The sequence below is a fragment of the Hippopotamus amphibius genome, chromosome 10 (genome assembly GCF_030028045.1).
Source record: "Hippopotamus amphibius kiboko isolate mHipAmp2 chromosome 10, mHipAmp2.hap2, whole genome shotgun sequence".
Taxonomy (NCBI): domain Eukaryota; kingdom Metazoa; phylum Chordata; class Mammalia; order Artiodactyla; family Hippopotamidae; genus Hippopotamus; species Hippopotamus amphibius.
In genome coordinates, this window is record NC_080195.1 from 115,355,373 (window position 1) to 115,381,728 (window position 26,356).

Below are 26,356 nucleotides of genomic sequence, written 5' to 3' on the forward strand. Positions count from 1 at the left end.
GGGGGTCCTCAAGGGCCTCATGGCGCCCTGGAGGTGTCCGCCCCCCAGGCCTCTGCGGTGCAGGTCCGGTCGGGGCCAACCTGGTGTGTAGGTCAGGTCTGCGTGCCCCAGGCGGGGGCGCCCCTGTGGGCAAGGTGGGCCTGGGTCCTTGGTCCTGCGGGGCAGTCTCGGGGCTCCTGCGTCCTAGCGCCGGTCCGCGCGGTGGCCGCAGGGGCCGTGGACCGCACGCGGGTTCCGGGACCTGCAGGCCCCGGAGCAGGGAACAGGCCCTGCGCGCCACAGGCCCCCAGGAAGCGCGGTTCCGGTAACTCCCAGCCCGGGGCCGCCCCTCCGCTGGCACCCCTGCCGCGCCCACTCCCGGGGCGCCGCGCCCCGTGCGCTTCCCCCGTGGGGGTGCCCGTCGGAGCGGCGCCGGGGAGCGCGGGGCCGCGGGGTTAGAGCGATGGCGCGGGGCCAGGGGGCGGGCCTCTGCGCCGTGAACGAATGGCTCGAGGAACCGATGAATGAAGGCCGGCGGCGCCGCAGAGCCCTGCGGGGGAAGCGGAAAGCGCAAGCCGCCATTCCGGAGAGGGGCCGCCCCTGCGCCGCGAGCGCCGAGTGACGTGCACCGGGCGCCGGGGCCCAGGGTGCGCTCGGCGGTTCCCGGTCCCCGGGGAGGGCGGGCCCGCGCGGATGCCCCGCCCCGCCCCGGCCCCGGCCCCGCCCCCGGCCCGCCCCGGCGCAGCGCGGGACCCGCGGGTTCCCAGCCGCGCTGAGGTCAGAGGGAGGCGGCCCGTCGTCCGAGCGGAGCGCCTGCGCCGAGCCGGGCCGCAGCGGAGCGGAGCCCGAGCGTGGCCGGAGCCCAGCGGAGCGCAGCCCCAGCGCGCGCCGGAGACGCTGAGCCCGCCCGGCCCCGCGCCGCCGCGGCAGGCCCGGCATGGAGCAGGAGTGCCGGGTGCTCTCCATTCAGAGCCACGTCGTCCGCGGCTACGTGGGCAACCGGGCGGCCACGTTCCCGCTGCAGGTAGGCTTACGTAAGCCGGCGGTGTCCCGCGCCCGGCCGTGCGGGCCCGCGAAGGGGCGGCCGCCGCCGGCCCGCGTGACCTTGGCCGGGCAGCCCCCGGGGTCCCGAGCGCGCGCGGGCGGGGGGGGGGGGGGCAGGCGCTCGGCGGGGGCGGGGCAGCACCGGGACCCCTGCTGCCGGGATGCGGCGGGGATGCGCGCGCTGGGTTGGAAGGAAGCCCCCGGGCGCGAGCTGCGCGCACCCGCCGGCCGCGGCCCCTTCCCGCCCGCCCGACCCTGGGGGCGAGAACATGCAGCTCAGCGGCCCGAGACCCTGCGAAGGAGGGCGCTGGGTAGCAGGTGTCTGCCCCGCTCACCTGGTGGGCTCCTCGTTCCGGCCCCGCCCCCCGTGGGTCGGGACGCTGGGAGGCAGGAGAAGTGGTCTCGCAGTGAGGCCCCGGGCGGCAAGGGTGGGCTCCGGCCTGCGACTGACCGTTCCGGGGAGGTGGTCGCCGGGAGGGGGTGGGGCGAGGGCCTACCTGCCGGTGCTGTTCTGAAGAAGAGACGCTCAGAGGCCGGTTGAGGCCCCTGCGGGCTTTGGCTTATAGAGGCCTCTTGTCTCATGTGTCCGCTTTTCCTTCCTGGGATGCCCACGGGCCTCCTCCCACCTCGGGCTACCCCCCTCCCCCCACCCTGTCCTCGGTGAGGGGCTCGCCGTCTCTCGGGCACCCACTGCTTCCTGTCGCAGCCCCGAGGTTACGGATGGGCGGCCCTTGGAGGGGCAGGAGGAGGCCTGGGTGCAGTGGGGTGTCGTGGTGGGGTGGCTGCTTCGGGGTCACTGGCACGTCCTTGCCCTGTCGTCTTAGCAGGGGGCTGGGCGTCTGGGCAAGATGGTGGCTCTCTTGGACCGCTCACCTTTGGCCAGTTGTCCCAGGGTCCGATCTGCGAGCAAGGAGCCCGTCTCCGGCCCCTGCTGTGTGTGCTAGGTCCCCGTGCTGGGCCCTCGAGGACATGAAGGGCCACCCAGTGACAGTGGTCTGTGGGGTGCGGGCTGGCTGGAGGGACCCTGGGGAGGGTTGGAACCGCCTCAGTAGAGTCTGAGGGCTGACCTGAGGCTGGCATGCCCATTGCCCAAGGAGGAAACAGTGGAACAAAGACCCGGTGGAAAGGTACAAGGGTTCAAGTCCGAGTGACCTGCCCGGCCGCCCCTGATCGGTGAGCACCTGTGGCGATAACGTGAGGTCCTTGGACCTGCCTTTCTGGAGGTCGCAGACCATGGGGTCTGTCGCGAGGCTGCAGCTCTTGGTCACTGATTGCTTGGGTAGGGCCACTGCAGGGGGACTACGGCTGGGGGGGAACGTGCAGGGCCCCTAAAACAGGGGTAGCTGGGAAGGTGGAATCCCAGGCAGTTCCCACCAGATAGCGGTACCAGCCACACCCTGCTGGGAGGGAGCCTTCAGAGCCGCCCCTGGCGGAGGTGTGCAGGTGTGCAGAGGTGCACGGGCCCCTGCTGGCCTCCCTGAGCCTCGGCCTCTGCCTACTCCCCACCCACCTGCCGCCACTCCCTTCTTTCTCTTTCCCCAGGGCACACTTCCTCTGCTCACCTTGTTCCTGAATTTCCAGGCACTTACCCTCAACTTCCACAAGTACGGGATGCTGGCCCAGAGTAGGAGGCATCCTGGAGGTCAGGATGCAAAACAGCAGGAGAAATGTGTCCTTTTCCAATTACTTGATGGGGTGCTCCTCCGGACCACTGACCTGGGGAAGTGCCTCTGAAGGACTGAACCTCGGTTCTTACCTGGGGTCTCCCTAGTGCCCAGTATCGAACATCTTCACCTGGGGGCTTGAGGGACAGAGGTGGGGGGTTGTCGCCTCCCTCCTGTCATCCCCCGGGCGGGGGCAACGTCTCTGCTTCTGATTTAATCCATCCCTGCACTTCCTCCTGTCTGCTTTAAGAAAAACACATTGTGAGAGTTGTGAGTTTGAGTTTTATTCAAGAACATACTGAGGACTGTAGCCCAGGAGAAGGCCTTGCAGGGCGCTGCTCCGAAGAGACTGGGGAGAAGCCAGTTTTTATGTGATTTTTTTTTTTTTTTTTTTTTGGCTGAAAAGTACATGCAGTCAGGCATACATCTTGGTAAAAGATTACTTAATCTTTTAACAGATATCTTAAGTTAATGATTTTAGTGTTTTTCTAAGTATAGGAAGAGGCAGGAATTTGGGGTCATGGAAATTTTGAGATAGGCCTCTAACTGTCTTAGGGCCTGTTTACCTAAAGCACAGAGTGCCTCCTCCCAGGTTTTTTTATCCTGAGTTCCTCAGGTGGGTGCTGCCCTGGGGTAGACTTAACCTTTGTATCAGTGGAACAGTTCCCTTGTGTCAGTGAGCCAGGCTCTTTGTTTTCCTTTGTTCACACTCCCCTGGAGGCTGTGAGGCCCAGGAGGAGGGGCAGTTCTTTAGCCCGTGACCTTGAAGAGGTCACCTTCCACCTTGAACCCTCCGGTGCTCGGTTGCCTCATCTGTAGAATGGGCACGTCGTTTTCAGGCGGGGGAACAGCGGGAGGGCGAACGTCTCTGGGAGGTGCCTCGGAGGTGCTGGCTGCTGCATGAGGTAGCCCAGTGCCTGGGGGTGCTGTTCGTACCCCTCACTGTGAGAGAGACCAGACAGGAAGGTCGGGCTGAGTGGCAGCTAGGGTTGTCTGGGGCATCTCCGGGGGGCCAGGACCCCCATCAGCACTCCTCACTCCTTTACCCGTGTCCTTTGTCCGAATTCCCTCCTCCTCGTTACAGAAATAAGACGTAGTCTTGGGGGGTGGGGAGGCCTAAGGAGAGGGAGAAAGGCAGAGAGCGTGGCCCTCAGAACATGCTGCCCCGAATTACGCCCGCCCTGATGGTGGACTTCCAGCCTCTGGATTTGTGAGGCAGTAAACTTTATTTCGCGGCGCAGGCACTAACAGGGTCCCTGTTTGAGGTCCGGCTTGGGGCCTACAGTTCAGCCCATAACAAGAACAATTTGCAGAGATTCCTTGGCTCGCTGGACACGTTCTCCACTTAACCACTTAGTGCTGCCTTGTCTGAGCCCAGATTCCTCGTGAGTCTGTGCACGCTGGCTGCGGAGCTCCTGTGAGGACTGCAGGGTGCTCCACGGGGTCCCACGTGTGAGCACTGCCCGAGCTGGGAGAGGCAGGGAGGTCCGAGCTGGGAGAGGCAGGGAGGTCCGCGCGGCTTGCTCCAGCCTCAGCCCGGGATGGGCTGGGGGTGGGTGGAGCCTGGAACGGCCTTGCCCTGAATCCAGCCAGCCGTGCCCTAACTCCCAGAGCTGTGCTGCAAGGAGAACGTAGTCTGAGCACAGCTGGAGACTCCAAGGGCGTGGGTATTCACAGAGCTGAGTGTGGGAAGTGCACTTGGAAATGACAGGAGAAGGTGGGGTCTGGCTGGGCCCCCCCCCAGACTTGGCGAGATGGGAAGATGCGCTTGTGGGGGGTGGAGAGGCCTCCTGTGGGGGCTGGCCTGCTGTCCCTGGTCCTGGCATCCGGCTCAGGGACTGGCAGCGCCTCCTGAGACCTTCTCAGCCGCATCTGCACGGTGAGAACAGCCCTCTCGGCAATCAGACGGTGCCAGGCTCCCAGGGCACTGCTGGACGCAGCTCTGCCCATGGTCGGGGCCGATGCGGGGGGACCCCCTCCCTGCTCCCGGGGGGACGTGGCCCAGAGTTGTCGCGCTGGAAGCCTGCGAGCCTGGCTTCAGGGCGCTGGTTCCCAGACTGCTCTTTGTCAGGTCCCCACCGCGCACTGGGCCGAGAAAAATGGTAGACGAAAGAGCAAGGACCAGAGCCTGGATGCCGGTGTTGGATTTGTTTCTGGGCTCAGAGTCAAAAGTCCACTCTAGGGGCGGGGGGGGACATGCTACTGTGACCAGCGACACAGCAGGTGGCGCGTGGGCAGGACGAGCCGCCTTTGCAGGGAGCAGGGAGAGCGAGGGCGGGCTCGTGGCCTTTGAAACCCTGTCCCCAGACGGCACTGCCGAGTCAAGGCCATGGCATGTTCTGGGGCGCCCTCCCGCTGCTCAGGCCTTGATTCTGGGGAAAGAAAAGGGAAGGAGTGATGGACCTTCTCCCACGCTGAACTCTGGGGGGCTCATTTCCTCTTGGAAGTAGAAAACCTCGCGTTGCTCTCGGCTGGGAGTGTGATTCTTCCGAGCCCCCTCTGCGTGCGTGGGGGGGGTTGGGGGGACGACAGTCTGCAAGCCCCGTTGATCCAGCAGCTTCTCCCTTGTTTTTGTACCCCCCCCACCCCCATCCTCCAGCAGCCCCGCAGCCCCACTTCTGCCCTGTTGCTTCCCATTTTGGTGAAAATTCAGCAGGTACAGGAGACTTAGGCTTCTGTGAATTTCCTGGGGCGGCCGTAACAAAGCACCACAGACGGAGGGCTTAAAACCACAGATTTATCCTCCCGCACTTCTAGGGGCCAGAAGTCTGAAATCAAGATGTTGGTAGGGCTGCAGTCCCTCCAGAGGCTGGAGGGGCGGGTCCTTCCTGCCTCCTGGGGGCTTCGGCTGTCCTTGGCTGGTGGCAGCACCCCTCCCATCCCTGCCTCCTGTCGCGTGGCCCCCTCCGGTGTGTCTCTGATAAGGACCTTTGTCATTGGGTGTCCAGCTCATCCAGGATGATCTTAGCTCGAGGTGCTTAAGTTGATTATACCACAAGGACCCTATTTCCAGATCGGTACGTGCGTGAGTCCCCAGCCAACATGTATTTTAGGGGTTACTGTTCAATCCGCTGTAGGTTAGAAGGAGCCTGTTCAGAGAACTTTAAAAGTGGCACAGATCGGGGGTTTAATTAAAGGCCCAGAGGTTGACACAACATCCAAAAGCTGTCCTTTCTGGGAAGGACGGCACTGGCAGGCGGCAGGCTGCCCGTTCAGCCGTGGTTCCTGTGTCTTTCCTCCGAGCCCGGCCGCCAGGTGCTTCTCCTGCCAGGGTAGCCAGCGTTTCAGATGCCAGCAGCCGCTCTGTTGGGCACACGAGCCCATCTGAGGTGTCTGGCAGGGAGATAGCTGCTTCGTGCCAGCTGTATGGTGCGCGCTTCCTTCTGAGTCTGTGTGTGGAGTTTGGCACTGCTGCTTTGGGCACGTGTGACCTCTGCTGGGGGTCACCGGAGGCTCACGGTGCATCCTTGAAGGGCCATGCTGGGGGAGGGACAGTACATTATGGGATTCTGTGGCCTTGAGAACCTGACTTGGGCCTTAGCTCAGAACTCATTTAAACACCGTGTCGCTGAGATGGGAAGGCAAGACCACAGGTGCCCGGAAGATGGTGTAGGGGACATCTCAGTTTGGGGCCTGTAGAAGCCCTGCCCACTCTCTGAATCCCCTGCCCCTCATTGCAGAAGCAGAGCTGAGACCTCCAGGGGGCCCGGGTGGAGATTCTGCTTCTTTGTACAAGGCCCTCAAAGCCAGACCTGTCTGCCAGCGGACTGGCTCAGACATCCGGCAGGAAGAGGCAGGCAGGTGGCCGCAGGGGTGCTGAGAGGTCCCTGGCCTGAAGACCGGGATCCACACCCCTCCTGGCCTAGTGACGTGGCCAGAGGAGCTGAGCAGAGGTGGAGGGTCCCGCAGATGCCTGGCCCACCTCCCCTCTGGAGCAGAGCAGAGCTGTCCGGCCCTGGGGTGTTAGGAGACACGTGCACGTGTGGGCCACTCACCCCAACATAGCCTAGGGACTCGTGCCTGGCTCCAGAGAGGCGCTTCAGACCCTAAGGTGCTTATGTCCAGCCTCTCACAGCTAGGAACCCTCTGAGCCTCAAGGTGGCCTTCTTCAGAGGGTGTCTTCATTCGTGGTTAAAATACCCGGTCCTTTGGAAAGTCTTTACATTTTTTCCTTAGGATTCCTAGGATAAAAATGACCTTTTCCAGCAGAACTGCATTTGGAAGATGCTGGAAGAATGTCACCTGCCCTTTAAAAGATAGAGTTCCTGCCTTTGCATTTTTCACGGTGACACACACATTGGCAAACAGTGCAAGAGAGCTGACAGCCGAAAGCACACCCGCTTGCGGCCCCGCTCAGGCCCCAGCCCTTCTGGGGGGCCGCCGCGGGCTGGAACCGGTGACCGTCCTCTGGGCTGTCTGTGCTCTGCAGGCCACCTGGATCACTTGCTCCCCCGTGGCCTCCGGGAGTCCCCGTCTCACCCCAGTGTGTCCCATCCTGGGGCTTCGGTGTGGCTTCATTAGTTCTCCTACCTCACATTTTCCCAGGAAGGTCCAGAATTGCTTACTATCTTGATTTTCTAACTCTCTTTCTTAGTTTGGAAGTGAGATTTCTGTTATTCCTCTTTGCTTGTCATGTAGAAAAGCAAGAGCGTAACTGTCTGGTGTGCGTAGGTGTGTGCGTGAGCGTGGATGTGCGTGCTCGGGGGGGTGTGGACGCGTGTGGGCGCCTGTGCAGTTGTGTGGTGTGGCGCTGCTGCAGTGTGTGGGGGCCTGTCGCGCTGCAGTGACCGCCCCTCACAGGGACCTCTCTGGAAGGGGCGGGCGCCTCTGGGAGCAGGTGGCTTCCGTGACCACACACAGCGGGGCCCAGGGGCCCTGTGGCTCGGGCTTGGCTGTCCCCTGGTGCTCACCCACACGGAGCTTTTGAAATAAGACCACAGAGTGATCTGGAAGAGTGACACCAAGGAGCAGAATACATGGAGTTTCTTGAGGAGAGAGGAAAGCGACGTGGGGCCTCGGGCCTCGGGGTAGAGTCGCGGGTAGAATTGCGCGGTCCGCTGGGGAGGGGCAGCTCCTCCCCTCTGCTGACCCAGAGCTGTCACCCTGACCCAGGTCTGTCGCCAGGGCCCCTGGGAGCTCGGGGAAGACCCCTTCTCCTAGGGCTTTGCGGTGCAGCCCAGCTGAACCCAAGCGGTCCGTGTGCGGGGCCTGGAAGCCAGGGGTGGGTGCGCTGTGCTGGGAGCCAGGCTGGGGCCGGGGCTGTGACGCCGAGGGCAGAGAGCACGTGGGGTGCAGGTGGCCTTGACGTGGGGCTGCCTCGGGGAACACAGGGCTGTTTGCAGTAGGAGCTCCCATCGGAGCTGAAGTGGGGGTGGGAGTTGAGCTGAGGGGAAGGGCTGACCGGGGGGCGGCTGGAGGAAGGGACCGGGGCACCTGGCCACGGCAGGGGGCGTCCTCGTGGCCCCTCTTTCCTAGTGCTGGTCTCCTAGGAGAGTGACTGGAGGTCTTGCGCAACAAGCCACAGCGAGGGTTTCTGGAGACGGCGATGTGCCCTGTCTGGCTGCCCAGCACTGACCGTCGCCCAGAGGAACCATGCGGTCTGGGCTTCCCGGCTCCTGCTGTCCACGCGCTCTGCTGAGTTAACCCGGCGCTCGCCGTGTCCGCCTGGCTCTCAGCGGGGGGTTGATGACGCAGCGGCCAGCCGGGCAGCTGGGAACGTGTGTCACCCCCAGGCCGAGGGGTCAGACGTGGTGGTAGCCACCCTCCAGGAGGGTGCTCTGTTGGGAAAGGCGGGCCGAGGTCTGCGGGAGGCGGGACCTGTGTGGGCGGCCCTTGGCGCCTCTGGAGCATCTCAACGTGCTCTCCCTCTCCCTGGTGCGAGCACCTCTCTCGGGGTTGAGGCTGCCAGTCCTGGGGTCGAGCAGCAGGGCCTGTCTGATGCCGGGACCTCCCCGAAGTGCATGTGCGTCTCCGTGGCCCTGCCGGGTCTCAGGCTCTGTAACCGTGTCCCCAGCATTAGTTGTGCTCACGTGGGTGTGTGGAGCCAGGTTTCCTCACCGCTGAGCCGAGTTGCATGACCTCAATGGGCAGCAGGCCGGCCGGTCGTGGGGGCGTCTCGTCTGAGGCTCTAGTTCTTTCTGAGGCAGAGCTTGAGGCCAGGCTTTGGCCCCCAGCCTGCATTCAGAGGCCCCTGGGGTGATGGACTGCTCCCAGGGGGTCACAGTGGCATGCAGCCCCAAACTCCTAAAAGCCCCCACGTCTGGGTACTTGAGCAGAGGCAGAGAGGGCGAGGTTTCCAACAGGGTCTCGAGGCCAAGAGACCCTGTGCTAGACTGAGGAGAGGGGCTCACAGGGGCCGGAGGCATCCGAGCTGTGGGGGCTTCCGGAAGCAGCGTGGAATTCACGGGTGGCAGCCTGGGGTCTGGGCTGCGTCCCACCGCAGCCCTCCAAGGTTGGGGGTCAGTGGGGTGCATCTGGGGGCCTGGGGCGAGGGCAGCGGTGGCACAGAGGCTCCAGGGATGGGAGTGAGGACTTGAACCGGGCCCTCTCGGGCCCTCTCAGCAGAGAATTCCAGGAGCCCCTGCCCCTGGCTGGCCCACGGCTGGGGACAGCGCGGGGAGGGGGGTGTTTCCCCGTATCTCCCCTCTCCTCCCCTCCCTCCCCTCCCCTCTCCTCCCCATGCTGAACGAGTCAGTTCTTCCTCTTTTTTCTTAAAGTGAGTCTTGTTGCTGGTAAATGGTGAAACACTGGCAGGGGTGGGGCAGGACTTCTCGCCGCTGTGAGAGTTCCACCCGGCGGGCCACCCGCTGCCAGCTGAGTGGGAAGACAGGCTTGTGGGCCCCTGAGCCTGGGATGCGGCGGGAAGCGGCGGGAAGTGCGGTGAACTGATAGGGGATGTGAGTGGGATGCTTATCAAACCTGCTGATGTGAATGCAGTGGACACCCTCCTGGGCTTCGCGGCCTCAGGGCCGCACAGCTGCAGCGCTCCTCGCCGGCCTCAGCTCGGGCCACCAGGGCACCGGGCCCTCGTCCCGAACGCGCTGGCTTCCTCTTCCGCCCCAGCCAGAGAACGCCGCTTTGCTTGTTTTTTTTTTTTTTTTTCAAAGAACTTTTATTGAGATACAATTGACATACAATAAACTGCATATATTTAAAGTGTACACTTTGATATTGTTTTCTTATTAGCAATGTATATATGGCAATCCCAATCTCCCAATTCATTCCCCCCCCCCCACTTTCCCCATTTGGAGTCCAAATGTTTGTTCTCTGCGTGTGTCCCTATTTCTACCATGCTTTGCTTGTTTTTAATTGAAGTATAGTTGATTTATGACATTGTGCTACTTTCAGGTGTAGAGCACAGTGACTTCATTATATGTGTGTATCCTTTCAGATTATTTTCCATTATAGCTTACTAGAAGGTATTGAACACGTCATCCAGTAAATCCCTGTTGTGTATCTATTTTATATGCAGTGATGTGTTCTCATTCCTAACTTATCCCTTCCCCACCTTTCTTTCCCCTTTGCTGACCATAAGTTTGTTTCCTGTGTCCGTGAGTCTGTTTCTGGCTTTGTATTATTTTTGTAGTATTCATATATATGTGATATCGTATAATTTTGTCTTTGACTGACTTTACTTACTGTGATCATCTCTAGGGCCATCCTTGTTGCTACAAATGGCATTATTTCATTCTTTTTTTTTTTTTAAGGCGGAGTAATATTCCATTTTGTGTGTGTCTGTGTGTGTACATAAATAAGCTCTAAGAGAACAAAAAACTTACTTTGTTCAACTCTTTTCACAAGACCTAGAAAAGTGCCAAGCACTGGGTAGGCTCTTAATAAATCTGAGTTCAGCAGAAGACTGAGTGACTGAATTAATATATATATACACACACCACATCTTCTTAAACCAGTAGTCTCTTGATGGACAGGTTGCTTCTGTTGACAGAAAATTAATGTCACTCTAAGAAAGAAACTTTTTTTTTTTTTTTGGGCACACGGGCTTAGTTGCTCCGCGGCATGTGGAATCTTCCTGGAGCTGGGATCGAACCCGTGACCTCTGCATTGGCAGGCGGATTCTTAACCACTGCGCCACCTAGGAAGCCCAGAAACGTATATTTTTATTCAAGCCAAATTTGAGGATGATAACCCAGGGAGAGCATCTCAGAACGGTCTGAGGACCATCCTGTCTGTTAGAAGTCAAGGCGCAGTTCTATAAATTTTTTGAGACAGACAGCTGTACATCAAATGTCATAATATTGACAGTTTACATAATCCACATGACCCCCCACAAGATCGAGGAGGAAGGTTATCTTTAAGGAGGTGTCTTGTAGACGCTGGGAGAGTCTTGCAGGGGCTTCTGCTGATGGGGAGGTTTTGTGATGCAGATACAGGATTCAGGGTTGGGGGAGAGGGGAGGCCAAAGAAAGGGCAGGTGTGTTGCTGGTTTCCGTTGCTGTGCAGAAGCATTTAACTATGATCAGGTCCGATTTGTTTCGTTTTGCTTTTGTTTCTCTTGTCCTGGGAGGGGAGAACTCTGCTCCTAAAGGGTGCGTGTGAGCAGATTGGGCCCCCTGGGGGCTCCTCCACACGCGAAGGGGTTGTGCGGGCCGGGCCGGGGCTGGGCGCGGGGCGGTGGAGCTGCCGTCCTCACACCTGGTTTACTCTGCTGTTGCCGCTCTAGCTGAATGACGGCTTGTTCCTGCACTTTTTTGTTCCCTTAGGGTGATTCATGACTGAGGCCTGTTCAGAGACAACCTGTGACCAGGCTTAGGGCGCACCACGGCTGAGACCAGGAATGGCTTCTCCCGTGTCAAGGAGGCCACGCCTGGTTCTCTTTCTCCCGGGACCCCCTACCTGATCTACTTACCGTTGGGACTTAAAGCTGGGGGAGGGAGGATGTGTAGGGCCGTGTGGTGGGGGTGCTGGGAGCAATAGAAAAACCACAGCTGCTTCTGGGGGCCCCCCTGATGCGGGTGAAGAAGCACGGTGCTGGGGAAGCCGCCGGAGCGGGACCCTCCCCGTGTCCTGGTCTCCCCCCACCCAGTGTCCGGTGTCGGGGGCCCTAGGCTGAGCAGGGCTGTGATGTCCGGGGTCGCAGCCCCAGGTCCCCGAGCTGAGCACAAAGGGGGGGTTGTTGAGCTGAAGACTAGGTTTTGACGACAGGCGCCTCCTTTTCTATGGGGTGCAGGGGCTCCCGTGTTGGAGCCTGGCCCTGTGCCCTGTCTCTCTGCGGCATGCCCTAGCCCTGCCTGTGGCTTTGATGGGGGCCTCACACGGGCCTGTGATCCGGATTCATAAGCTCTGGTATGTGGAATGGAGATGCCAGCCCAGGGGCTGTGTGCCAGCTCGCAAGGCTGAATTACCCATGCGTCCAGAAGCCGTGGAGCGGGGTGTTTTGGCAGGATGTTCAGGGTTTTTGTCTCACTGCCTCAAATCTGTTTCTTAGAGTTGATTAGAATGTAGGGGTGTGAAGTACTGCGAGCTCTGTCTCGGGGGCCGGGAAATCTGGCAAGTAAATTTGCAAAGTGCCAACTTTAACTTTCTAGTGTAAGAAGACTGTTGACTTTTGCTTTATTACTTTAAGTCCAACTAGTGCTGGCATAATTTTTAGAAAGACTTTTGAAACACATGTCGTAAGTGTGTAGCTCCGTGAATTCACAAAGGGAGCACGCCTGGGTAACCACCGCCCCGTGCAGAGCTGGGTGTGGCCCACGTCCTCGACCCAGGCCGACCCCCTCCCCCACCCACTGCCCCTGCCGCCTGGAGCAGACGCTCTCCTGGTGGCCAGAGGCCTCTGTTTGGGTACTTGGAGGTGAGCCCTGAGGGTTGGTGTTCAGGTGAAGGGGGGCGGGTTGGGGCAGTTACTGGTGCACAGGACGGCGCAGAACGCCAGGGCAAAGTGGCGGAGGCATGGGGCCCCCGGGGCAGCATCCGCCTTGGTTCCCATCCTCTCTCTTTCCCTCTTTGTCTCACCCTCCCCGGGAGGTCCCGCAGGTGAGGGGCCCACTCTCACCTGCATCCCCTCCCAGGTACTGAGATTTGCAGTCACCTGGACGGTGCAGTGTCTGTCTGTGGAATTGCTCACCTGCTGAGTCTCCTCCGTGTCTCTGTCCTCGTGGATCGGTTATAAAAGGGTCCCTCCTCATTTTTGTGGGTTCCCGGAGGGAGAGGGTCTCCGAGGCGCTGCCCCTCCCAGCCCCGCGCTGGGCAGCACCTCCTCCCGCATCAGCAGTTGAGCTCAGGGGGAGCCCCTGACTCCTCCCGGCCCCCCCACTTCCGACCCCACAGGGCACTGCCTCCCGCTTCCCTGCCGGCTGCCGGCTTCCCACACTTGTGTGGCTGCTTTGGTGGGGTCTCCGGTGGCGTGGCCGGAGCCGAGGTGAACTTCCCAGCTGAGACCGGGCTGGGGGTGGGGGGCGGGGACGGAGGGGTCTGGGCCAGGGCTGGGGGGTAGAGCCACGTGCTGGTGAGACCGATGTGTGAGGCGATACTCATCAGGCCCCGCTCTGCCCCGTGTCCCAGGCAACGGGCTCACAGCCCCCTCGGGGGGGCGGGGGGCGGTGAGGTGGGAGGGGCGCGCGCAGAAGAGGAGGAGGGTCCCTTGCAGGCAGACGGGCGGCCCCGTGGCCTCGTGCCGGCGGGTGCAGGCGAGTGGGCAGCCGTGTGGCCCAGCGCCGCGCCCTGGGTGGGGACTGCGGCGGCGATGCCCTCCCCTCGGGCAGGGAGGGGGGACGTGGTGGGGGACGTGGGAGGTGCTGGGAGGCCGTGCTGGTGGCCCGTGGGGGGTGGGGGGAGCAGACGGACGGGGAGGCAGAGGTGCTGGGGTGCCCGTGGTTTGCAGGCGTGGCTGATGCTGGCGGGTGGCATGGTCTTCAGTTCAGCCCCCACGCCAGCGCCTGGGGTGGGAGGAGCTGCGGGGCGCGGCTCCCGGCAGGCGTGAATCCCACGCGAAGCCCCGTGCTGACGCGGCGTCCGCTCAGGCTGGCCCGGAGCGTGTGGGCGCGGGGTTGGGAAGGGGGTCTCGGTCGGCGTCCACACGTGAGCCCCCTCCCCGGGCCGGGGGTGGGGCACGGAAGAAGGCCTGAGGCGGGCGCTTGTTCTCTGCCCCTCGGGGTGACCGCCGGGCGCGGCCCGCGCCGGGTGGGCTCCTGGGTGTCTGGCCTCGCCCGGGTGGGGGGTGCCTCCCGGCTGTGCCCCGAGCACAGAGCCCTGCCCCCGAGCCGGCCCGGCAGCGCGACCCCCGGATGCTCTGAGAGGCCGGGGGCGTGGCGGGGTGGGGGGGGCACGCCGCGGGGCCGCTGTCCTGGGTCCTCCCGCGGTGATGCCGGTGGGGCCTGGCAGCGATCGGGGATCCTGATGCCCACCCCCGCTGACGGCCGAGGGCCGCGGGGGCCCCCCAGGGAATGTGGCCCCTCCCCCCAGGGATCCGCAGGGACCGGTGCCTCCGTTCACCGGAGGGAACCAACACCTGTTAAAGGTGGAAGAACAGGAAAGTGGAGGTGAGCTGGAGGAGGAGCCCCTGCAGGGCACAGCTGTCGGCCTCAGGCTGTGAGACGTCTGGCCCCTGGAGACATGACCGTTGCCCCCGTCATGAAAGGGGGTGCCTGCTCTGTAACTGTGGCTCTCGGCCCAGTGCGGGCCTTACCTTTCTCCAGTCACCTGCTCTGACTGCTGTGAGTGAATTCCTGGACCGAGTGGGCCCTCGGCATCCGAGCACCACCCCTCCCCTCCCTTCACTGCTCTGCCCCCAGCGCCTCTGGAGGACCTGGCGGCCCAGGCGAAGGGCCGGGCCCTGGCGGCCGGGTGACCCGAGCCGGGGCCGTGTGAGGCTGGCCAGCGGTGTGGGGTCCCTCCCCTGTCCAGCAGTGGGTCTGTGGTTGCTGTCACCTGGGGACCTTTGGCCCCGGGCTGGGGGACTTCTTTCTCCTCAGCTGGCACGTGGCGATGCAGGGGCTGCAAACCAGGCGCCCGGGGGCCCGTGGGAGCCCTTGGCCGTGTGCCCCATCAGGGTGGGGTCGAACAGAGATGGCCTCACTGCCCTCTCTGTGGGGCAGTGGACGCCTCGCTGGTCTCTCTGAGCACTTTCGTTTGGTGGCATTTCCAGAAGTGATGTGTTGCGTTCCCGCAGGTGGGCAGTGGCCTCCGAGCCCCGGCCCTCGGGGCTGCCCGCTCCCCGGCACGCTTCCCGTCACCTCCACGCACATCAGTGGATGTGCACGTGCAGAGGCTGACCTGGGGAGGCCCGCCTCCTGTCCGCCACGGCGAGGCCCCTCCAGCCTGCCCCAGGCCATGTCGCGCACCTGCTGTGGGTCACTGCAAGCCCACCAGCTCTCTCACACCCGCTCCTCCTCTGTCCGTTTTGCAGGTTTTGGGGTTTGAGGTGGACGCCGTGAACTCTGTCCAGTTTTCAAACCACACAGGTAAGCTGTCAGCCACAGCTGTCCTCGCAGAGCTGAGTGTGGACACGGAAAGTGGTCCCTTAGAAATCGGGGGCCACCCCTCGTCTTACACGTGGGACCGAGGCCGGGGGTGTGGTCCTGGCCGAGGGGCACAGCACGTGCAGGCGGGGCGGGGTGGGGGCCCACGTTTGCCAGCTGTGTGTTTGAATCCGCTTGGCTGCTTTGGAGCTGGACACCCCAGGCGGGTGACGTGACCTCTCAGCCCCCCAGGTTCCTCCGTGAGCTGAGGAAGGTGATCCGGCGTCTGCTCCGGGCCCCTCTACCTGGGTAACACCTTGGGCTGGGAGGAGAGCAGATCCCGATCTTCTGTATTAAAAACCAGAGCCTCGGGGAGCTCGTGTGTGTGTGTGTCTTCGTGCACGGGGACCCCAAGGATTTCTGTGCACAGAAAGCTGCGTGGTTGCTGGCTTGAAGGGGGCATGATGGTTATGGCCCTCGGAAAGCCCCTGAGGTGTCAGGCGAGGGCCTCAGGCTCCCCACCCCCGTGGCCTGGGGTCCCCGAGCTCATGCTGGCTGGGGGACAAAGCCTCTCCGTTCTTGGAAACGTCCCCACATCCCTTCTTTGAAATTGCTCTGAACCCAGACGGAATCTCAGAGCACAGAATGTCCCAGAAACAGCTGGCAGAGGGCCGACCAGATCCACAGAAGGGTGCGTCCCCGCAGCCTGATTCTCGCAGGTGGGGCTCTTGGAAGGGAGGGGGTGTTACAAGTCGCCAGCTGGGGAGGAAGTACTCGGGTTCAGATGAAAAGGCTAAGTCCCCACTGAAAATCCTTTCCTGCTTTGCTCTCTGAGTGTGCTGGGCACAGTGACATTTGGACACATCCCCAAAAGTTGTCAATCCAGTGAACCTCCCCGGAGCGTACGGGTTTTACTGGCTGTTTTAACAACCCTCTTTTGTTCTGTTCCCCTCCCCCCCCCCCCCCCCCCCGCCTTTTTTAAGTGAAAGAGCCAAATGGGCTTAGACATTAAATGATGAGTGCCTCCCCACCGCCGCCCTCCGGGGCAGCCCAGGGTCTGAAGCCACCCCTGCCCACGGCCAACATGCTGTGGTTACTCCTGCAGCAAGGGTTTCCTGTTACCCAAGATCCAAGCCCTCGGGTGGGCGGCTGGAAGAAACTGGACGGGGCTGGAGGTTGGCGGATGGGGCGGGGCCAACCGTCGAGGCTCGTGGCGTTTGGGGTGTGACCCGCTGCCAGGCCTGGTGGTGCCCCTCAGGGGAGCAGGGCCGAGTGCCTGCCGCAGACGCACAGGGAGGAGCGGGGGCCCTTGGGGTCACGGGCTCGACCTCTGCGACGTTTGTTTTCTCATCTGTAAATTGTCCATTGAGTGGGTTGGACAGAGGGTCTGCGTGCTCCTGTGGGGAGACTCGGGGGGGTATCCTGAGAGTGGAAAAGGAGAGTCTGGGCGGGGTTGCACGGAAAGGTGTGGGCCCGAACCTTTCGTCACCTTAGGAGTCTGGCCCCCCGGGGGGGGGGCGGTGCCCTGTGTTTGGGACCTGGCGGGGGCTGACGGCACGTCACGGGCTGCATGGTGTCCCCTCAGTTCACGGGTCAGAGTCCTCCCTCCCAGGACCTTAGACGTGGTAAGGTCTCTCGAGGGGCAGTTAAAGGTACACGGGGGCATTGGGGTGGCCGTTCTGCAGTCTGGTCGGTGCCCTGGAGGAGATAAGGGTGCGGGAGAAGCCGGCCGTGGAGCCTCGGAGCCCCGAGCCCTGCGACACCGTGATCCCGGGCTGTGGCCTCGAGAACCGTGGGAGCCGCTGATTCTTGGTCACAGCAGCCCTGGGACAAGAGTGCACTATGTGTGCAGTGGAGTCAAACCCACCACGTCTGGAAGGACGTTTGGGAAACCAAGGGGTGGGAAGCACCGCTCTTCCTTCTCCCTGGGCCAGCGGGCTGTTGTGGCTGCAACCCCTGCAGGGACGCAGCCGAGGCCGCCGGCTCTTAGCAGACACCTGAGCCCGTGCGGACAGCCCTTCGAGGGATGGGTCACCTGTGGGTCACTGGTGGACCCTCCCTGCCCCGGCCCTCCAGACCGGTTCGCGGGGGTCCGCCAGAGGCCATGCGGTCCTGGAGAACCATCGACAGGTGGTCTTGGGTGTTGGCCTCTCTGCGGGGAAAGAGCCCTCACCCCAGGCGCTGGCAGGGCGCTGCGACCCCTTCTCCAGGCCCACAGCCCGGCCGAGCAGGACCTGCAGGGGAGGCTGGGGCCGTGGTCGCGACCTGCCTCCTGAGCTCTGTACTCAACTTTGCTGTCCTAGAAACCGGCCCCCCCACCCCGAGGCGTCTCCTTATGTGCTTAGAAACCCATCCACTCGAGGCGTTCCTCTTGGCATGGTGGCCCCCAGGATGGGCTTGCCGTGGGCAGAATGCAGGCTGTCCCTGGTGGGCGGTCCCGGGTGCCGTGTGGGCGCCTCACCTGGGTGCCTGACGCAAGATCCCGGGCCGCAGCCTCTTTCTAGTTCACGTTTGGCTCTTGGTCAGGATTTGACCCAAGACTTGGATCACTTAAACCTCACCTTGAGTGGAGGGGGGGATGCGAGGAGCTCCTGCCCGCTGGGTGCCCAGATGACAGTTTTCTAGCAGCTCAGCCCGCGTGGGGGACGTGCACAGTAGAGCCTGGCGACGCCAGGGACCGTGATGCAATGGGGATGCCCCCAGGTGCCCCGCGGAGCTCGGGGAGACGTCCTGCAGCCCTGCGTCCCGTCTGCCAGGGCAGCGCAGGCGGTACGGGCGTCCTTGGGGGCTGCAGAGCCGGGTCCTCGCTGCACCAGGTGGGAGGGTGGGCCCCGACTCGGTGATAACAGCTCCAGAACCTGTTGGAGCCAGATGTGCTTGGTGGGGTGGGAGCAGCGGCACCGAGGCGCTGTGCCTGGGTGACCTCACCCAGCACACGGGCTGTCACCCGCGTGCCCCACGCGTCAGGGCCTGTGTGGTCTGCTCTCCCCCCGCCAGGCTACTCGCACTGGAAGGGCCAAGTGCTGAACGCGGATGAGCTCCACGAGCTGTACGATGGGCTGAAGCTGAACCAAGTGAACAAGTATGACTACGTGCTCACGGGTGAGGCCCGGGGAGGGGGCGCCCTCTGGGGCGGGCGGGGAGGCCCAGGGCACCCCTGACCCAGGCTGCTGCCCGGTCCTCCCCCGAGCGGGATGGTCGTGCCGCCAGGAGCGCAGCGTGGCCGCCACGTCCGTGGTGTGGCCGCCGGTGTCCTGGCTGTGCCATGTGGCCACACCGGGGTTCCCGTGCCCGTGGCCGGGGACAGGTGGGGTGCTGGGAAGAGGTCTGGGACAAGCACAGCCAGGTGAGCAACATGCTGCCACGTGGTGTGTGGGTTTCACTCACAAACTCACGTGGGTGCATTTAGATACGAGGTTAGAGGTGAACGTGCTGATTCTGGAACACGGGAAAGAGGAAGGAAAACAATCCCCGTACTCCCACGGCTGCTTCCTTCTGTGTAAAAATCACCATCTCTTTTGGGGAATGCCCGGTGTCCCGGGTGCCTATGGCTGTGGGGACACGTCTTATCTTGGCTGCGGCCGCAGGACTGGGCACTGCCCGCCGTTCTCCGGGCGGGTGGGCCTGATGCAGCTGTTTCTCCTCTCGCCGTGGTCGGCTGACGAGAGTCCTCTGTCCCTCCCAAAGGGTACACGCGAGACAAGTCCTTCCTGGCCATGGTGGTGGACATCCTGCAGGAGCTGAAGCAGCAGAACTCCAGGCTCGTGTACGGTAGGCACTGGGCCCGACAGCCGGCATCTACCTCCTTCCTCCCGGGCACCCCAGTGTCACATGCTGCCCCTCCCAGCACATGAGCGCTGTAGCAGCTGGGCCTCGGGGGACGAGGGCCTTACAGGCGTCTTCACGGTGCACCTGGCGTTTGGGGGGGGGTGAGAGAAGCAGGCGGCACACGGCTGCGGTCCGTGTCAGGTTGGGGTGGGTGGGGTGGGGTGAGGGACTCCCCAGGCCGGCCCGGACAGCAAAACGCGAAATGCCGGGTAAGGAGGTAAGTGAGGAGGGGAGGCTGCGCTCTTCCCGTTTTCGTTGCGTGTGTGAAACTTAGCAGCAGAACAACGGCCACAGCGTTTGCTGAAAGCTGCCCTCTGTCCGCAGTGTGCGACCCGGTGATGGGCGACAAGTGGAACGGAGAAGGCTCCATGGTGAGTGCCGCCCGCGTGGCCGGGGTGGCCGGGGCTGCGGACGCCCGCACTCTGGGCGGGACGGTGCGCGTGCGTGTGCAGACGTGTCCTTGTCGGGAAGCAGCGGCCCGGGTTGGCAGAAGAGGTTTCTGTGAAGGCCCCGGTGGAGGTGTCTCAGGGCCATGCGTCCCTGTTGTAGCTCAGGCAGCCGCAGATAATTTCCAAAAGAATGGGCAGTTTTTGTGGGTTTTTTTCCTTTGAACTTTTTTCTTTTAACTTTTTTTTTATTTTTAAGACCTTTTATTGAGAACATGGCTGTTTTCTACTCAGATTCCACGTGTGGGCACTGAGCTTTGAATTTCCTCTAATTTTCGTGTGTCACAAAATAGTTCCTCTTTTTGACTTTCCCCCGTAACTGTTTAAAACTGTAAAAGTCACTCTCGGCCCCCCAGCCGCACACCAGCGGGCAGTGGGCCTGGGTTGCCGAGCCTGGCCTGGGTAGAGCGGGTGGTGTCGTCCCGTGGAGGGGGCGGGAGGCGCCTGGTGGGGACCTGACCTGGCTTTTCAGGGTGGAAGGGCTCCCCCCCGCCCTGGCTCAGGACCCCTTGAAGCCTTGGGGTCCCCACAACAGGAGCTGCCCTGGCCTCCCTCCCCCCGCCCCGCACACGCGTCACCCTGTGCCTGTCTGTTCCCCGCAGTACGTCCCCGAGGACCTCCTTCCGGTTTACAGAGAGAAGGTCGTGCCCGTTGCAGACATCATCACCCCCAACCAGTTTGAGGCTGAGTAAGTCATTTGAACTGACTGGAGCGGTCCGACCCTCCACAGGGAGAGTGACAGGGACCGTGCCAGGGCGTCCCCAGTCTGCGGGGCGCGTCCTCCTGTGTCGGGGAGCTGCCAGCCCTCCTGAGTGCCAGAGCGGGCGCGGGTCGTCCGCAGCCGTGGGCAGCCGTGTCACCCCGACTCCCTGTGGTCGTGCGGACCCCCAAACAGCAAGAGCCTCTGGGGACAGAAAGGGGCAGAGCTGCTCTGGTGGCCGAGGGTGCACGTGGCCGACAGAGGCCACGGGACGGACAGCCCACGCCAGCTGACGGGGCCGCCACCCTGGAGCTCTGGCACCCACATCCCAAGTCTCTACACGAGGCTAGAAGGACTGTTCCGGCCCCGCTGCTCAGTGTCCCGTTTCCGGGGGCCTTTCTTGGACGCCTGAGCCCGCCTGATGGACGGGGCTGCCGGGTGCGAAGGGAGTGAGGAGTGGCTCCCCTGGCCTCGAGGCCACCCTTTGAAGTCGGGACGGGGCCCCTGGACGCTTGGGGCCCTGGGCTTCCCTGACCCGGGCCCATCGATCCTGGGGGACGGCGGCTCACCCAGGGGCCCCTGACGTTAGGCGGTCCGTGTGAACGTGGAGCCCTGAGGTTTGCAGCCGTGTGCGAGGATGCTGGCTGCCCTCGCTGGCGGCACGTGCTGTGACCATGCACGACCATCCTTCCCTTTTGTTACACGTAGACATTAACCGCAATCTGGCACTTCAGCCTGCCCCTGGGATGTGTGAAAACTGACTCGGTAATAACGACCCCAGACACGGCGTCCTCAGACAGTGGCCACCTGGTCCATGATGGCCGGCAGGTGCCAGGCCAGTTTCCTGTGGGGCAGGAGGGCTCTCCAGTGCGCGTGCGGGGCCCTGGGGCTCACCTGTGCTTGTCTGCCCTCCAGGTTGCTGAGCGGGAGAAAGATCCACAGCCAGGAAGAAGCGTTAGCGGTGAGGACACCTCCCTGCACCTGGCCTGGGACGGGCGGCACTGCCCACGGCGGGTGGGGCCAGGCACGCGCCCTCAGGCATGGGAGACGGGCGCCCCCGTAGCCAGCAGCCGGCTGGCGGGCCCGGCAATGTGTTGTAAATTCCGTTTCGGCCACTTGGTTGATCCCCTGCAGCTCCGTGCCTGCTGGGTCTGGGTCGCCCGCTGCCCGTCACAGCGTCCGTAAGTGAGCCACCAGGGTGGCCGACGCAACGTGCCGCAGACGGAGTGGCTCAGGGCGGCAGAGGTTTGTTCTCACGGTTTTGGAGGCCAGAAGTCCAGAATGGCCACAGGCCTGTGCTCTGCCTGCAACCTGCAGGAGGAACGCCTTCCTGCCTCTGCCCCAGCCTCTGGGGCCTTGTGGGCATCACACAGTCTCTGCATGTGTCTGCGTACACGTGTGAGAGTGCGTGTGCGGGGGGGTGTGCGCGTGTGCGGTGGGTGTGAGGATTTCCTGCACAGAATGGAGCCTCACCTGTGGGGGGCTGGGGGGCGTTTCTGGAGTCCTCTAGGCGGATTCCAGACGGGAAGGGCGGACTGGGCCTCTCCGGCAGGAGCTGACGCCGCAGCCCCAGGCGAGGTTTCTTCAAAGCTCTTTTCAGCCTTCCCTGGGGACTTGCGGAGGGTCCGTAGGTCTCCTGCTGGGGTGAAGCCTCAGGTGGCTGCGTGCCCAGAGCACCTGGGGCCGCCAGGGCCTCACACGTTCCGCGTCTGGGCCTCATCAGAGGCCGAGCTCACTTTCTGGTTCATGAAAACACACTGTGAGGAGCTAGGTCCCTGGGTCAGAGCTGGTGGCCCGTCATGGTCACACCTGGGCCCTGGGGCTGCGAGCGTGTTGCCCTGATAGGCCAGGGGCCCGCTGGGGCAGGAGAGCAGGGCGGGGGCCCTCCCTGCTCCGAGAGCCTTGCTCTGAGCTGGCACAGCGGTGGCGTCCCAGAGCCAGGGGACCCTGGGGCGGGAAAGAAGCAGAGCTGAGGGCACGGTGGACCCCGTCTCGAGCACACCCACCCACCTTCGGAACCTGCGAATTTTCACGTTACCCAGGTTAGGGTGGGCGCTGGGTTGGTGGTCCCGTGTGTGTGTGTGTGTGTGTGTGTGTGTGTGTGCAGGGTGTATGTACTCACACTCAGGGTATGTGCACGTGTGTGTGCATGTGTGCACGAGTGTGAGTGTGGCAGGGGACAGCCTGTGCTCCGTTCTGGGGCAGGGGGTCCCTGCCTGCGTGATCACAGACACTTCTCTGAGGCATTTGCATGAGGAACACAGGACCACCTACAAGTGTTTTTTTTTTTAAAGAAAAAAAGCCGCCTAAAGAGCCGTCCGTTCCTCATTACGACGTGACCCTCTGGCCGGTCACCTCCCCGGCCCGCAGGCCCTGGGCTGACGCGGAGGTGTTAGTAGTGGGGTCGCTCCTGCCTGATACGGGGCCGCCCGCCTCCCGGCCTGGCTGAGCTGGCACCCTCCTGAGCCCGAGTCACCCCCGCGAGCGTTTTGCCTGGCGTGCCGCTGGGGAGGGGGCAGTGGGTGCTGAATGGATAAAGGAGTACGTGCGAGGCTTCCCGGGATGGACGGGGTGGAAGCGCCCATTGCCTGGTGGTTGGCAGGCGAGGCCCTCACTGCCCTGGAGCCCAGGTGACGGAGGATGCGGCCTGGCTGGTGGCTCCTTCCTCCGGGGTTCGGGCGCAGGGTGGGGCCAGGAGGTGTGCCCCTGTGGACCTGAGGCTGGAGGGAACTGGGGTGGCGGCTGTGACCTGGCAGAGCTGTCACTGCTGGGTGGGGGCGGGGCGGGGGCTCTGTCGTCTCCGTCCCGTCCAGGCAGGCTCTGTGAGAACCTGAGGGGCGGGTGGCGAGGCGCGGCTGACGCACACCCCGTGCCCAGCAGGTGATGGACGTGCTGCACACGATGGGCCCCGACACGGTGGTCATCACCAGCTCCGACCTGCCGTCCCCGCGGGGCAGCGACTACCTGATCGCCCTGGGGAGCCAGAGGACGCGTGAGTCCCTGCCCGGCCCCCGGCTCCCTCCCGCCTTCCCGCCGCATGTCCCTTGAGGCTTCCGGGGTGTGGGCTCAGTGGAAGGGAAAACCAAGCCTGACTCAGCAGGTGGCCAGTTTCCTGAACGCGAGACGCCTCTGAAAGATCAGACTGAAAACAGACTCAGGAGGGGTTTCCGTGAATCGGGTGTGATAAGCGCGGGTGCTGACTGCTCCCCCGTGGTCACCAGGCAGGTGTCCGTGACCTCATGGCAGCACTCGGATGACGACCCCTCTCACAGGCTCGGGTGGGGGGGAGGGGGGGACAGGCCTGTGGACCGGCCCGGCTGGAGCCCGGCTCCTGGGGAACCAGGTGTCCACAGGCCTGTCCCCCCCACCCCCCACCTCGGAGCTGATGCCAACATCACTGGGAGGACGAGTCACTCTCTGCCGTGCCAGTCGTCTGATTACGCAGATGCCACATTGTGAAGTGACACAGAAGGCTGGGGTCACACCCGTTGCCCCGAGAGCAGTCCCAGGTGTAGCTTTCACCTCTCCCTCTGTCTGCGCGAAAGGACACTTACACACTCACAGATACACTCCCAGATGCTCGTGCACCTGCACACACTGAGACCTGCACACACGCCCCCACTTCAGTGATTTCGCACGGTCCCTACAGCTCCACCTCCCCCCCCACAACGGCTCCCGCCCCTCACGTCGTGTGTGCTGGCCCCTGGTTTTCAGGCTGCGCGGTGCGCCCAGGCCGCCCTGACCCTGTGGCCCCCTGGGGCTCCAGTCTCTCGCTTTCTCCCTTGAGACGGGCAGTCAGCGGGGGTCGTTGGGGATCCCGGCAGGCTGAGCCCCTTGATGCTGTGCAGAGGCGGTGCTGGGGAGGGCAGGCTGTGAGGCCCCTGCTGGCCAAGGGCTGGGTCCCAGCTGCCGGACTCTCGCCCCCAGGGACCCCCGACGGCTCCGTGGTGACGCAGCGCATCCGCCTGGACATGCACAGGGTGGACGCGGCCTTCGTGGGCACCGGGGACCTCTTCGCGGCCATGCTCTTGGCGTGGACACACAAGCACCCTGACAACCTCAAGGTCAGCAGCGCGCCACGGGGCGCAAACGGGAGCACGTGTTCCAAGCCGGAGTCGGCCTGCGCCGGGTGAAAGGGGAGGCTGCGCGGAGGACGCAGGGGTGTTGCATCCTCAGGTCTGGAAGCAGCACCCGGGAGGGAGCTCCAGGGACAGCGCGTCCTAAAGCACAGGGCTGCACTCAGACGTGCTGGACACCCGCCGCCTCCTAGGGCTCGTCCCCCGTCCGTGCCCCCACGTCGTGTGTGAGTGTCCGCAGTGCCCTCGTGTGCCCAGGCCCCGCGGGGCAGGGGGGCAGTCGCGAGGCCGGGTGGGTGCTCTGGGGTGTGAGGTCCTCACTGCTCCGCGCAGTCAAGCGCAGGGGTCACAGCCACACCCCTGGGCCGCTCTCTGCGCGGCCTCCTTCCCCTGGGGGCAGTGCCCCCCTCCCCGCTGGTCAGGACCCCGGGGTGTCCAGCGCCGTGTGCTGACATGCAGGGCTGGGACGGGGCCCTTCCCCACACCTGCAAGGCTCAGGGGTGAGCGCTGTGACTCGAGGCCCACCTTCTCCTGTTTCTCCTCCCCCTCCCTTGGGCGGTGGGTGAGCACAGACCTGCCTCATGGCCAGCTGGTGCCCGGATAAGCCTCGCTGGGCTGCCCTTGGCCAAGCCCGGGTTCAGCTCAGCCCAGGTGCCAGAGCCCGGGCGGGAGTCCGCTTGCCTCCCCAGCACCTGCTAAGCCCTGAGGTTTTTTTCGTTTTGTTTGTTTATTTACTTATTGGCTGTGTTGGGTCTTTGTTGCTGCTCTTGGGCTTTTCCTAGTTGCGACGAGCGGGGGCTACTCTTCGTTGGGGTGCGCGGGCTCCTCATTGCCGTGGCCTCTCTTGTTGCAGAGCATGGGCTCTAGATGCGTGGGCTTCAGTCGTTGCAGCACACAGGCTCAATAGTTGTGGCTCACAGGTTCTAGAGCACAGGCTCAGGAGCTGTGGCGCACAGGCTTAGTTGCTCCGCGGCATGTGGGACCTTCCCGGACCAGGGCTTGAACCCACATCCCCTGCATTGGCAGGTGGATTCTTAACCACTGCACCACCAGGGAAGTCCAGCCCTGAGTGTTTAACGCTGAGAGGCCAGCAAGTGATGACTTTGGCCAACTGTGGGGCAGCAGCTCTTTCCCATGTGGATTCTTGATAATTGATTTATTCCAGAAACGCTTATTAAGCACCTGTACATGCCCGGCAGTATTGACAGAGTTGCCTGTGGTGCACTTAGTACACAGACCCCTCTGCTCAGCTCTCCAGGCCTCTCTGCGGCGGCTGTAGTGGGGGGACCGTGTGATCGTGGAGCCAGTGCCTTAGCGGACAGTCCCGTCCAGGCATGGGGGGGGCGGGGGGGCGGTGCAGAGAGCCCCGAGTGGGCAGGGGCCTCAGTGTCCTCTCCTCCCTGTAGGTGGCCTGTGAGAAGACCGTGTCGGCCATGCACCACGTCCTGCAGCGGACCATCAAGTATGCAAAAGGTACCACCTCTCAGTACCCGGGAGGGGTGCAGAGCCGCGTGGTGAGCGGGGCCGTGGCTCCCGCCGTCCCCCTGGCCTTGGCCTTTAGGGCTGGAGCGGGGGGCAGCGTGTGGCACTCCCTGCCGAGATGGGAACTCAGGGGGCTCCGGCAAAGGCGGGGGAAGGAGAAGAGGGATTCGGGGTGACTTCCTCTGGCTCCGCTCCCATCAGTAACGCTCTGTCTGTTCTGCAGCCAAGGCTGGGGAAGGACTGAAGCCCAGCCCGGCCCAGCTGGAGCTGAGGATGGTTCAGAGCAAGAAGGACATCGAGGACCCAGTGATTGTCGTCCAGGCCACGGTGCTGTGAGGCCCGCGCGAACCCGCCTCCTCAGCGCCCAGTGTTAGGTGTCTCTGTTTCCGTCCTTGTGAAACATGTCGCGTCTGCCTTAGAGCTGTGACCGAAACGTGATTTTTTTTCTTCCATGAGTGTCCAGCATCCACTGGTCTTTTAATTGTGAAAATGTGCTGGTCGTGCTTTTTAAAAATGACAAAGTGATCACAGAAATTTGTCACTTGGGACCCTAGTTCCCCTCCCCCGAAGGCTCCTGGGTCTCCCTAGCAAACCAGCTCTGTGTTTACGTCTCCGGGGCGTCCCCCCCGGGCTGGCTCGGGGTACGTGGTGTGTCCCCGGCCTGGGGAGGCCCCCTCGTCTGCCTCTCTGAGCGCGGGTCTGGGGTTCGTGTTTATGTCCA

The 26,356-nt window shown here is 63.1% G+C and overlaps 1 protein-coding gene across 1 annotated transcript; it reads left to right on the forward strand.

The window, feature by feature from the left end:
- Positions 1-732: 732 nt before the first annotated feature.
- Positions 733-26,356, forward strand: PDXK (pyridoxal kinase). Its single transcript, XM_057697566.1, has 11 exons — positions 733-1,003; positions 15,052-15,106; positions 18,101-18,205; positions 18,791-18,874; positions 19,256-19,302; positions 19,980-20,065; positions 20,993-21,038; positions 22,958-23,069; positions 24,005-24,141; positions 25,560-25,626; positions 25,859-26,356. Exons 1-11 carry the CDS (start codon positions 917-919, stop codon positions 25,969-25,971), a joined length of 939 nt encoding a protein of 312 aa, XP_057553549.1. The 5' UTR covers positions 733-916; the 3' UTR covers positions 25,972-26,356.